Source organism: Condylura cristata, unplaced genomic scaffold, assembly GCF_000260355.1.
Source record: "Condylura cristata isolate star-nosed mole 26May11 unplaced genomic scaffold, ConCri1.0 scaffold00024, whole genome shotgun sequence".
NCBI classification, from domain to species: Eukaryota; Metazoa; Chordata; class Mammalia; order Eulipotyphla; family Talpidae; genus Condylura; species Condylura cristata.
The window spans coordinates 19,195,299-19,209,122 of NW_004567125.1; the positions used below are offsets into that span (position 1 = coordinate 19,195,299).

At 47.0% G+C, this 13,824-nt stretch overlaps 1 protein-coding gene across 1 annotated transcript in view; it reads right to left on the reverse strand.

Annotated features, from left to right (window-relative positions):
* Positions 1-11,883: 11,883 nt before the first annotated feature.
* Positions 11,884-13,824, reverse strand: part of KIAA0040 (KIAA0040 ortholog) — a 31,590-nt gene continuing 29,649 nt past the window's right edge. The window contains exon 3 of the mRNA XM_012728970.1: positions 11,884-13,014. Coding sequence (XP_012584424.1) covers positions 12,586-12,882 — 297 coding nt within the window. The 5' untranslated portion in view covers positions 12,883-13,014 and the 3' untranslated portion in view covers positions 11,884-12,585. The remainder of the gene's footprint in view (positions 13,015-13,824) is intronic.

Consider the following 13,824-nt stretch of genomic DNA (forward strand, 5'->3'; position numbering starts at 1 on the left):
CGTTCTGTTTATTTCCTGTCAGTTTGGAAGGTGTTTCCATTGTGAAGTCAGTGATCATTGAAGTCACTTCAGGTTCTATTTAAAAAAAATAAATAATAAGCCATTTGATTAAAAAAAATTGCTTTGTGTTACTTTCCCCACACAAGTGCACTTGAATTCTAAATTTAACCCAAGTGCAAATGAAGGTAAAATTTGTGCAGCAGTATAATGGAATTTGGCTGGCTGTGTTCTCTTACCTGGGAGGAAAACAATGGCATTTGGAGCCAGATGTGAGTGAGGGGAAGGAAAGCAAGTGCCCCTCCTGGATGAGGGTGCTGTTTGTTGCTTGGGCTTCCCCAGGTTTTAGCCTCTGAATGTATGCCAATCCATACTCGCCAAAACCAGTTTTGTTCACCTTTCAGGTTTTCAGCATCCCCCTTCTATATGCGCGCACACCCTGAGCAATGCCACGGTAACTCTAGATTTGATAATCAGAGGCTTGAATACAGCACAGCTTCAGGTTTGGGCTGATCATTAAAAAACATGCTTATATCCAACGTATACAAAGGATTCTCCTAACGTGACAACAAAACACTTGATTAAAACAGGCACAGGGCCATCCCTGGTGGTGCAACAGGTTAAAGCACAGCACACTATGAAGCTACTGCAGCCACTGCAGCACAAGTTTGATCCCCGGTCAGGGAAGTGACCTACATGGTCAGGCTTGCAGACCTCTCCTGACCCACCCGCTGCTCCCTTCAGCAGTGTACTTCATCAGTCGGCTTGTTCTGCTCCCCACTCTGTCTCTGGTGAATCCTCTCACCTCCTACCCCTTTGGCCTATACTCCAGTTCTTGTATGCATAAATAAATAAATCTTTAAAAAAAAAAACAACACAGATGGCCACAGGCACATAAAAAGATGTTCATCATCTCTTATTAGGGACATGTCAATTAAAGCATCCCCTCACACCATGAGATGGCTATAATCCAAAAAACCCTCACAAAACAGCAACCAAGAATCAAGTATTGGAAAGAGAGAAGGAGACTCTCATGCACTGTTGGTGGGAATGTAAATTGGAGCAGCTATTAAGGAAAGCAGTGTGGAGGTATCTCAATAAATTAAGAATAGAAGGCTTCCCTGTTAGCACAGGGGTTAAAAAGACATAGTGCTATCAAGCTTCTGCCAGCCACTACATTATAGTTTGACTTCTGGCCAGCCAGGGAGCTGTCCCACATGAATGGCAGACCTCTCCTGCCTTGCCTGCTGCTCCCCTCATGAGGTAGATCCCCTGTTCTGCTTCCTACTTGTCTCTGGTGAATCCTCTCAACCCCTACACCTCTGACCTACATGTACCCCAGGTCTTACATGCATAAATCTTAAAAAAAAAAAAAGAATAGAAATTCCATAACATCTGTTTTACTCTACATCTGGTCATTTTCTCAAAGAATATGAAAAATACTCATCTGAAAGGATCTATACACCTCCATGTTCATCACATTAATTCCAGTCGCCATAAGACTTGGAAACTACCAAAGTGCCTGTCACTCTAAGAGTAGATAAAGATGTGGTATATCTACATGACAGCATACGACTCAGTTGTAAAAAAAGGACGAGATTCTGCCATTTTCAACAACATGGTTGGGCCTAGAGAATATGCTAGATGGAATAAGTCACGCAGACAAAGGTCTGTCTTCACTCATATATGGATGATAAATGAACAAAACAAAAACAATTGTATGAAAAAAGTAGTGTTTTCACAAAGGAGGGGGAAGCAGCTGTGTAAATTGGGTAAAATGGGTCAGTTGTGCTGGGTGGAAACCAGGCTTTTGGTGGTGAATATAATGTAGTCTATAAGGATGTTGATATGTAAGTTTGTGCACCTGAAACCTGTATGTTTTAAACCAATGTCACAATACAAAATTTAAAAATAATTTAAAAAAAAAGCACAAGGACTTGCACATCATTCGTTGATTTAATGAGAATTTGGTCACCTGCCTGCTTCTTACCGGGCAGCATACGGGGCACTGGGGAGACAGGTGAGCTCACAGATGTGAGCAAGCCAGACGGTCCTGGCACTAATGCAGTGTGTTGCCGGCATTCATTCATGGCCTCTTCTACTCAACAAGCACTAGTTAAGCCCTGTTCGGTTCTACTGTAAGCTCTGCCCTTGCTTATATTTTATTAGAGACTGTCAATAATCACAGGTAAATGTATATTTTTAAGAAGTACTATGGGTGTGGAAGAAAAATGCAGTAGAATTAAGTGATAGAGGCAGAAATTGGAGTGGAGGTTGGGCGTCTCTGAGGAGAAGATATTTGCAGAGAACTGTCAGGTTTCTTTAGTGCTGATTAGGCTCTGTCAGCAGGGGAGCTGGAGCTAGCTTGGATGGAGCTAACTTGGTGGATGTCGGCCTCATCCACCTTTCAGGCTTCCCATTCCCAGGCCTTCCGTGTTCTCTTGGCATGGACAAGCCTCACTAGTGATTTGGGAGCCAGCACCATCCCACTGTGTGCAGGTTGTTGTTGTTGTTGCTGTTTTCAGAAGTAAAGTGTCCTTTTGCAAAGCAGATCAAATTAGGGAGTGATTCAGAGCCAGGGTTAGTGCCTGGTAGATAATGCTGCTCAACTTTTCACGTTGGTAAACAGGCATGATACAGTAGGTGGCTGTGTCCCATCTCCTGACCTGATTCAGTAGTGCTGGCGAGGCTCCTCTGGACTGGAAAACGCTCGGAGGCTCTCTCTTTAGGGGCCTGCTGGCCGGTGATCTTGCTCTGGAGGTATCTGATATGGCTGCTGTGCACCCCAGAGTCCCCAACGTTCTCCACCACTGACCAACAACAAGACTTGAGGGAAACTGGATGCATGCATTCAGTTCATGCTGCCTGGAGGGGTGGGGTGGAGAAAATCTCAGCTGATCCTTCGAGGGTTCTACTGAAGGCGGTCAAAGAAGTCTGCAGAAGCTCATTCTCAAAGGATGTTTGTCGGATGGAGAAAACATCCCAGCCCTAACCCTCCACATCTAACCTCATTTTTACATGGCCTGTGCTGGTAGCAGCTGCTCTGGTAGCTGAATATGGGTCCTAGGAAGGGATTGCTGGGCAGACTTGCTTTTCAGAGGGTCAAATACCATTTTAAGAGTCAGGCTATGGGCCATCACACTTTTGAGCCTGAGAAGGAAATTTCTACCCTTAGGACAAATCAGAGCAAACAAATTTGTCACAGAAGGGGCAGGCTGCAAAGTAGGCATTAGGTAGAAATGAGGATGAAACTTGGCAGCATGGTGGGAAGGGCACACCATGACAGTGGGAGGTGCACTGGGTGCAGTGAGTTCACAGTGAACCCTGCGAGCAGAGCTGGTGCAGGAGAAAGCCCCAGGGGTATGATGTTGGCAGATGGATGGATCTGAGGGATGGATCTGAGTTTGCTAGGAGAGAATTAGAGGTGTGAAGGGAAGGTAGGACTCGGGGAGAGAACGTGGTAGCAAAGTAAGAAAGGGCAGAGTGTGGCTTGTTTGAGGGAGAAAAATGGTTTCTTGGGTGAGGATTGCTGGTGGGTAGCCAAGGAAGAGATGAGCAGGGACTCCTGCTTGCCCACATGAATCTCGCTGGTCCTTGAACACCACAGAGACTGGGGACACAGACTGCCCTGAAGTACAAAATTAATGTGTAACTTACAGTTAGACTTCAGTATCTGTAGTTCTGCATCCGTGGATTCGACTACTTACATGCCTAGTTGATTCCGTGAATGTGGGATTCCGTGAATAGAGAAAATATCCGAGGAGAGAAAAAGATCACGAGTAGAAAGCAATCCTTGGATAATGGACCCCTGCAGCTCAGACTCATACTGTTCAAAGATTAACAGTACTGTGCCTCAGCTCTCAGAGACACTGGAATCAACTGGAACTTTTATGTCTATAGATCCTATACTCCCTGCACAGTCCCCCCCACCCCCAATGGTACATTGGAGTTTTTTAAAGCTCCTAGGGAATTTGAAAGTGCAACTCGGGCTAGGAACCACTGCTAAGGGAAATTCAGGGGTGCATACCCCTTTGAGTGACATCTTCAGTGGGGCTTGAACTTCAGAAATATCATTCTGGTGCAGGATAGAGAATGGTGGGGAGGTACTGAAAGGACTTTTGAGGAATGGGTGGGGATTGAGACAAGTTCAGGCTATTGTAACTGGCAATAGTAAATTGGTAATAGTTCACCTTGGCTTGTGGTAAAAATGATGGGAAAGTGGGAAAGAGTTCAGATTAGAGAGAAATTTCAGAGGAAGAATCAACAGGATTTGAAGGGTCAGTGATAAAGGCAAGGGAGGGGTCCTTTTATGGCTGAATTTAGAGCTGGTTGCTCTAGACAGCAGATTCCTCTGGGAATAAAGTCCCCAAGTTGATGTTTATCTGGTGCTTTCAAGAGCTCTGCTTTCTAGCTTAGAATTCTCAGGCATCAAGGACCATTAAAACCAGGAAGTGCTGAGGAGTCAGAAAGACAAAGAATGTGATTAAGGGGATGTCATGAAGGAAAAGGCCCAGGTATAGCAACTGAGATGAGAGAGTGTGGACAGGGAGAACTAGAAACGGAGGCAAAAATCAAAAAGCTCTGGGGTAAGTGTAGACATTTGCTGGAGGAAGACCTCTACTAAAAAGAATTCCAAGTTTTTCCCTTAAGTCCTTCACCAGAACAATGAAGAAGATCAGCAAGGAATTTGTCAGCAAGAGCCTATTAGCAGTGGCCAGGGCAGGAGCTACGTCATACCCCTTCAGGCCAGGAGATGGCAGTGTTGTGCTACCAGGAGCCTCTGCCTTCCTGCTCACTGTTCTCTGTTCCATAAAGGGGTGCTCTGGGGGTTCCCACTTTTCTTCCTTGGAGAGTCAGCCTGTGGGGTACAGCTCAGCTTCCATTCTGTGTATATGGTTGTGCAGGCAGTGTTGTTGCAGGGTTAAAGTACAAAGAAGACGACTAGGAAGTAGCTTCAAGTGATTTCCCAGGGGGACTTGGGCTCGCTCCCCTGACTGGTAGGGTGCTGAGCAAGGGGAAGGGAGCATCAGCATGATGGGAGATGAAGGGGGTACCCCTGAAAGGGATTTTGGGTAATTCTTTTTCTTTTCATTTTTAAAATTTTTGTTTTTATTTAGGTAAGGTTGGTTTACATTGTTATTTTATATTGGAAGTATAGGATCCCCCTCCTTCAGGTGACGTCACAATAGCACCCCACTACCAAAACACTCATTGTCCACTGTGCCCTCTCCTGGCCTTGTGGGTTTGTTTGTTTGTTTGTTTCAGTTTTTGGCAGTTCTCAAGGTGCAAGTCGATTCCCCATTTCAGGCCCTTCTGTCAGTTGTTTCTGTCAGGAAACAGGACATGGGTTGAGTTCTAATTTCAATGTTATATAAAGAAGCTAAGTTCCCCAGTTGGCCCACAGACGCTTATGTATTCTGTCATACAGATAAGTCACGGTGCCTTTATTTAGAATGACACAATAGAAAACAATAATATCACTGTGTGTCAGTAAGATAAAAGAAGGAAACAAAATGGAACGAAACAGCTCTTTATTTTGGTGAGTGAAGAAAATTCAATTTAATTAGAGAAGGATAAGGAGGCAGATGGGACTTGTTGTGAAACATCCCATTGAGACACCTGGGTCCTCGAAATCTTGGTTGCTGAGCCTAAGGGTGGTCTGAGTCTCTGACTCAGGAGGTGCTCTGGCAGGTGAACCTCTTTGAGGTGCCCCAGTGGCAGAGTGCCTGGATCATGAGGCCTGGTGGACCAAAGGGGACGTGGGGTAGAAGTCTCAACACCTGGTTTCCGTTCTGCATCTGAGTGAGTGTTCACCTCTGGGCCCTGTTTTCTTCATTTGTAAAGTGACACTCACATCGACACCTGATTTTCTCTCTGCATGGTTGCTGCCCTAACGAACAAGATGATGAAAGAGATTTTATGAACCATGGAACTCTCTGGAATGGTAAGCTGGAGGTCTGAAATCTTTAGTTTCTCTAACTTCATTCAAAACTTCTGAATGAACTTTTTCTGTGTCCTTGGGAGAGGAGCATCTCCAGCCGGCTCTGGGGGATGTGTGCTATGACAAGTCATCAAGGGTCTTTCACAAGTGGAAGGCAAAGGGCAGAGTGAGACAGGTTATTAAAGGAAAAGGGAAGTCTGTGCATTGCAGGAAACGTTTCTTTGAGGATGATCCAAATTGGGCTGAAGGCAGTGGAAGAGAGATTGTGGAGGCATGGAATGGCTGCCTTCGCAGAGTTTCCCAAATGGTGTTCTTGGAACTTTTGCTAGAAGAAAAAGGGCTTTACTGGTTGGATAAGTCTGGGGAAACTCTGAGTAGCCATTTCTTTAGTCTATTACTTCTTAGAACCTTTAATGTGACTATGTGTCATGGGTCTTAGGGGGAATAGATAGGGAAGTCAGAGTATGTAACATTCTGGAAACTTACTTGACCATAGAATTCTTTTGTTTTCTGAGTGTCTGGGTAATATTGCTCATGGTGTGGTCCAGAGATCACTGGCATTTACCTAGAGTGCTTGTCAGAAGAGCAGCTTGTCTAGACCCACCCTAGATTTAAGCAAATTTACCTGAGAGCAGAGGAGAACAGGGAATCCACTATTACAAGAAACACTCTAGTGATTTTTCTTCCCTTCAGTGAAATTTATTTAGTGTGTAGTGTATAAGCACCGGGATCCATGACAGATAGCCAAGATGTCATGGTAAGAAGACAATAATGGGCCCTCCCTGGTGGTGCAGCGGGCTAAAGCACAGCACTAAGAAGCTAAAGCCACTTCCGCATGAGTTCGATCCCCGCCTGCCCTGGAGGAGACCACATGGCGCGGCAGGACCTCTCCTGGCCCGCCCGCAGATCCCCTCAGCAGTGTACTTCGTCCATCTGCCTGTTCTGCTCCCCACTCTGTCTCTGGTGAAACCTCTCGCTGCCCCTGAGCCTCCGGCCTGTACCCCAGTTCTGTATGCACAAATAAATAAATCTTAAAAAAAAAAAAAAAGACAATCATAATTCTGGCCTCTTGAAGGCTCATTCTAATGTGATGAGAATGGGGTGCCGGGATACAGAAACACACACAATGACAGTGCAGCCACCTCTTGCTGTGAGGGGGAAGACTCATGGCTAGGAACACTTTCCTGTAGGCAGCGATGCAAATGCAGAGCACTTGAACAAAATTATGTTTGTAATAACAATTAAGATTTAGACTAAATGAGCATAGCAATTTTCACCCTGACAGGTTTGCGAATATAATCACAGAAAGTCCAGTGAGTCTTTAAGCACATTTAGTTTTGAAGATGAGCCATCCAGGTGGATTGATGCTCTGAGGGAAACCTACAAAATTTGTGGAGGCAAAGTCTCCTGATCTGGCCACCAGGGGGCACTGTCACCCCAGAGTGGTTTGGTTGTGGGCGGAGGGGGCTGAAGTAAGGCTGGATGGCCTTGCCAGTCCAGTCACTTACTACAAACTGGGAATAAAGATCTTAGGTAGACAATGCAGTGAGGGAAGACATGAAGGAGCAACATATTGCACCAAGGGGGTAGAAAGCACAGGTCACTTTCAATCCTGATCTCACTGGCCCTGCTCTGCCCTTGAACTTAAGGCTCTGGCTTTCTTCCTGAAAGTTTCCTCGCCTTTGACTTCCGGGACACAACTCTCCACCATCTGCATCCTGTTCTCCCTAATAACAAGCTTAGCTCACTGAGCATATGCTGTCAGCCAGCCCTGCGCTAGATGATATATATGCATTAGTCGCCTTGATCCTCTGAGTCCCGTGAGGTAAGTCTTAGTAGCCTTCACTGTGCTTCTGCAGATACAGAGGTTGTTACAGAGGTGTTCTTGGGTCTAAATGATGTATCCAGTGATGCTGGAGGTTACCAATGGACAGTGCGAGTTCCAAGTCCTTAGCCTGTACACTTAGGCTGAGACCCTGACTCACTATTCCGGCTGCTGTTTAGGGCCACAGGCTGTTCAAGTGACACCCTCCTCTCCCACGATCCTCCTCTAGACAGCTCCCAAGAGGTGTCCCCGACAGCCTGCTCTGAGGAGAGCTCTGGTCTCTCCAACCCGGACAACTTCGTGTCACAGGTATGTTGAAGAGCTTGGGACCTCTCTATGGTAAAGAGTCAAAAGTGTTAATGAAATCAATGAGCCTCAGGAAGAGTTATTCAAGCATGCACGGCCGTTCTGGAAGGAAAGTATTTAAGAACAGTTCTTTGAACCCATGGCAGACAGAACGCTGAGCGGCTGAAGGCACTCCTTTTTCAGTCTTGTAGTCCTGTGACTTTGACTTTGAGAATAATACTAAGATCTAAGGGAAAGGAGCCTGTGCAGTGCAGAGTGCCCTGTTCAGCGGAGAAAGCTCGACTCTGTTTTCACACCACCGCAATAGGGCCAAGGCTAGGCACAATGGCATTGGGTTCAGCACCCCTCAGTTTCTGGGCCACGCTCCTTCTTCCACATTGGAAAGTTTGGAAATCCCATGGAAAGAACAGGGCTGAATTAAACGTCTGTGTGTGTCAATGGCATGCGGATGCAGAAGGGAGCCAGGGAATTAAGTGCAGCTACAGCAATGGCAGTCTGTCTTGGGAGGAGGAAGCAGAAGGGACCTGAGCTCTTGGCCTGCCTTCTGGGCCCTCGTGAGAATGCGCAGACACAGTAGTACTGAAGTGTTTGACACCCCCCCCCCCCGGAAAAAAGCTTCTAGCCCGGATGCCTTCCAGGGTGGCCGCCACTAGCTTCAGGTGGCTTTTGAGCAATGGAAATGTGGCTGTGGCTGGGCCCTTCATTTAATGTCAATTAATTTAAATAACTACATGTGACTCATGGTATTATATCGGACAGTGTAGATATAGAACATTTGCATCATTCCTGGTTCCACTGTGTAGCTCTGCTCTGGTCAGTTTCTGCTTTAGTGGTCAGCTTAGCATCAAGCGAGGGATCTAGATGATCGCATGCCATACTCCATGCAAAGTTCTGGCTGACAGGAACAAAGGTGATCATTCATACAGACATAAATGTGTGTGTATGGAGGTGTCTATCACCCATCACCACCATCATCTGCCACCTATCCATCTATCCATCTATCCACCTAGCGTATCAATCATTTATCTATTCATCTGTCTACCAACCCTTTGTTTATCTACCTACCTATCCATCCACCTCTCTAGCAGCCACTGTAGAAGTTTTTGATCTCTCTTCTTCCCGATGCTGTACCTTGCTCAGAAGTCTATTTTTACCAAGTTTTTGCTATTTTCCCCTTCTTTCTTTAGAGAAGACATTGATTGACCTCATTGAAGGGAATGTTCTCTAAGTATTGCCAAGGAACATCAGTGTGTTTTTCTGAAGCTGGCACTTCTGAGGGTGCCTGGTCTCTAGATGTCTGCTCTGTCGGTGGTGTGAGTGCAGTTCTGGTCCTCAGCCTCTGCCTTGCCCTAAAGACACGTGCAGGAAGGGCAGAGTGCCAGAGAGAGTCCCCACAGACATCACTCACCAGTGTTGTATACGAGAGGCTGTATCTCATGTCAAGAAAATAACTTCTGACTCCAGCCAGGCAGAGCTTTTTATTTCCAAAAAAACACTTTATTTAAATAAATTTTCCTTTTGTGTTTGAATGCTACAGAAAAGAAATACTGACAAATACTACGCCACTTTGGCCATTTTGATTCTTCTTGAAAAGGTGACCTTCCTTTCCCTACATCTTCTCTTACCCCCTAGTCCCCACCCCCGATAAAAAGCACACCCTTGAGCCATGTGGGGCCAGATCTCCTTGACTTTGGTGGCTGAAGCTGTTCCGCAGTCCTGGCTCTCTCCCCAAGCCTGTGCTGGTTTAGAAGCCTCCTCTTTGCAATCCCTTTGTCCTTCTCTCACCCAAGTCTCCCAAAATGGGCCAGAAAGCTCCAGTCCCCAGTTGTTTCTGGCTGCCAGTGTCTGTTCTGGGACCGAAGCTGGAAAAAAGTCAAAATGGAGAGGAATGAAAGACCAGAGCGGTGTGGGGACAAAGGGAATAAAACAAGAATAAAACCTGGTAGAGAAAGGTGGGAATGGAGTGGAAAGACAGTGGAGAGGCAGTGGACACCCTGAATTGGGCTCCTTCCACCCACCCATTTATTCACCACAAACCGGGGAATCTAGCATGCCTCAGTCCTCTGGGCAGGTTGTCAGGAGAGGCTGACTAGGGAAAAGTTAAGTCTTGTGCAGGGGTTGGGTCTCCTGGGTTTTAAGCTATAGAAGCAACTGAGAGTGCAATTCTGGGTGATTCAGCCCCAGAAGTAATGCAACACCATTCAAACAGGAGCCAGCAGAGCATTGCACCCCTCAGACAGAGGCCTTGTCATGGCGATGACAACTGACTGCTGTCTTAATTCAAACTAGCAGCCAGTTGCCATAGCAACTGTGTTACTTGTGCGGTCTGTGATCCCAGTGATCCGCTCTCCTACATTATACCTGACATCTAGTCTCGGCCATCAACCTCCACATCTTCCCCAAGTCATCCATTTTAGGGGACTGAGCGTTGGAGACAGGAAGGGCAGCAGTTGACGAGGAGAGGCTCTAGATACCACTGATGGGCACAGCCATGTGCTCTCTGCATATCCTCCATGTGACAAGGAGATAGAGAATAAGAGGTGCTTGTAGCTCAGGTCATAGGGGTGCATGAGTCGGGGGCCTGACTACCCAGGGAATGTATGACCTCTTAGGGTGAGAGGGTGAATGTGACAGGTTTTGAGATACATGCAGGCCTGACAAATGATTGGTTAGAAGACCCTCATGCAGTAGTCACCAGAACTCACCTGCTCCAGGCCCAGAATACACCTGGCAGGTGAGTCCCAGGTAGCCAAAGTAACCAAATAGAGTATATGTTCCTCTGAACACGGTCCTATAGAATTGCCTTTTAAACTACTATAAATAATCAACATTTAGATACAGAATTAATTAAATTACTATCTCACCACCACTTAGAACAGCTTCCATGGAAAATTATTTCAAGAGAGCTACCCAGCAGATTTGCAAATAAAATTTAGAGCACAACCTGCTCCAAGATGGACATCAGCCATGTTTGTTATATGGACACAAAAACAAAATACCAACCAGTTTATCACAGAAGTGGGTCAACGCTGCCTCCCAACCTCAGCCGTATGGGGAACACACTCCTCAACTCACTGCAGCCCTCACGGACCTCAGAGCACCCGTCAACCCGTCCTGGGTGCTGCATGCACCCTCCCACAGAATTCAACTTTCATCTGTTGCAGCAATTAGTGGGCTCCTTGGAATAAAGGTCACTTGGGAGAATCAGTGAGGTATTCCAAGTTTACCCTTAACATCCTCAGCATCACCTATCCGACAGCATCCACAGACAGTTACGAGTACCAGCAGTGTGCAAGGCACTTGCCTGAGCTTCAAGATAAATATTAATACACCTCTCTATATAGCTTTACTCTTTCATTTAAGCTCTCATCTCTGCACCCCGTCCCAGACCTACCATGCATGCACTGCAGGCTACGGGGCACCTCCAGTGTGCCTCTGGTGAGGCTGTACCGGCGACTGGAGTCCTTCCCCTCTGGATCCCACTGGTGATGGAGGAGATACCAGATCAGGCGGCACATCTCCTTTTCACCTGTAAACCACACCTTGCACAGGTACCCGCGATAGCAGTCCCTGAGGTCAGTGGAACACTCCTGGTCTCCATCACTCGCGAGCAGTCCCTACCGGGGACATGTGCTTTCACTTGGAAAAGGCGCCTTGCCAAGTGGTTCAGGGAGTGGTGTCTCCAAGAGAGGTCTGGAGCCACATGGACTACCTCTTGGTGCTAATGAGGACTTTGTCTTGTGTTGCAAGACTAAAGTTTTCAGTGAATGTTGATCAGTCTCACTTTACACGGGTCCTCTCACGGGAGAGGTCAGAAGCACAGAAACTTGGTGTGTATCTGTGCACGGGATGGGGGCTGTACCACGTGGCTGGAATGTCCAAATATAAGGATTTCCAGTGAAAGGTTACGTAGGGTGGGGTGGGATGGCACGCATCGTTAACCTGAGTGGCATATGGAGTAGACAGTGCAGCGGGGCCTTGCCTGCTGGCTAAGTGTTCCTTTGTGCCTGCATCTGGCCAGGCCTTCCTATGAGACTTGTTTTTCATAAGACCAGGGGATGTAGTGCCTGGCACAGGGCCTTGCACAAAATGGATATTTGATGATCCTTCAATGAACAGAATCTACTTCCCAGGTACCTGTTACCTGCATTTGTGTGCATGTATGTGTGTGTGGGGGGGGGTGTGTGCACGTGTGTGCATTCGGGAGACATATCAAGATGTATGGATAAATGTTCTTTGTGCTTTTGCATATCAGTATGCCAGAGACAGGCGGAGGCAGGCCCGAGTCTGTCAGGAAGAGAATTGCAGTCGGACACATAGCTGCCTAGTTAGTGCCCTTGAAATTGTCCATGTAGTCCCCAGGAGTGCCCTCCAGGGGGTGCGCGGCCTGAGGTTTGTTCCCTGGTTGAACTGCTCCTCTGTGGACGGGTGCATCATTGCACAATCCTGCTCCCCTGCCTGTGTGCAGCTGGAAGCCAGCTTCGTCCCAGAGAGCACACCCCTGCTTCCTGCCTAACTAGACAGGCAGCGATGGTCTCTTCTCCAGCTGGAGAAACTTGGGCTGTGCAGAGATCCAGAGGTCTTCTTCATCTTTCTTCTTCTTTTTCTTCTTGCCCTTGTTGTGCTCTGGCTGTCGGCTGCTCTTGCCTGGTCGGCTCCAGCAGCAATGGCAACAGATGAAGAGGAGCGTGACGACCACGAGGAGAGGGAGCCCCAGGACGATGCCCAGGCAGATGGTGTTGTAGAGGCCCTCTTGGTGTTTGGTTGAGATGACATCCCAGATGGAATTGAAGAAGGCACTGAGTTTCTCCATGGTATTGGCTAACTTGGGGCCAGCAGAAGTTCTCAGCTCACTTGTAAGTTCTGAGCTCAAGCAGGTGCAGCTTTGCCCCCTTGTAAGCTATTCCTCTTCCAGCTTTGGGTTTGGGCATGCCACTGACAGCACCTGGAGAGAACAAAGCAGACGACTCATGAGAAATGCAGTGGAGATGATCTCCAGTTTTATCATAACGTCACAGATGTTAGGCTTAGGAAAGGGAGGGAATCGAAGTTTCCAGCGTTCATGGAAATTACCCTGAGACTCAATAAACAAAATAAATGCACACGCTCCATCAATAAGTATTAACTAATACTTGCTTTAAATGTACTTGATTGGGTTAGGAAAGTAAAGTTAATAGTACATCAGGCCTGGCACATAGTAGGTGCTCAGTAGTGAGCAGCTAAGTGCATTACTATGTGTTCTGTCTGGGGTCAGCATCCTGGACCCACTACAAGAGCAGTTCTCAATCCTTCCTCCACTGCAACTCACCTGGTAGCTGTGGAATACACACTTGCCACAGGAGGATTCTGTATTTGACCTTCTATGAACATGACATGCCATTTTCAATGCTTATTAAAGCTTAAACACAAGATGAAATGTCAAAGTGTTGCTGTTGGAGGTGTGGGGCCTGGATCTCCCCCAGGTAACAACAGCTCATCAGTCCTCATCCTGTCCCACTGCTGCCTATCTTAAGGCGCTTTATGTCATGCATTCTTCCTTCTTCCTTGACTGCCCCCTCCTCACATCCCTGATGCCATTGTCTTGGGGTTGGGGAACATCTGCTGGTTTTCTTTGCATCAGCTTTCCTCTCCCTTGTTTCCCTCCCTCTATTCCTGCCTTTCTATTTCAGCTTGCTCCCTTTCTTTACAGTGGGAAAGGAGCTTAGCAGGCTACTCAATGGTGGTGCTTGGAGACTGGGTTGGGGCCCCTATTGCC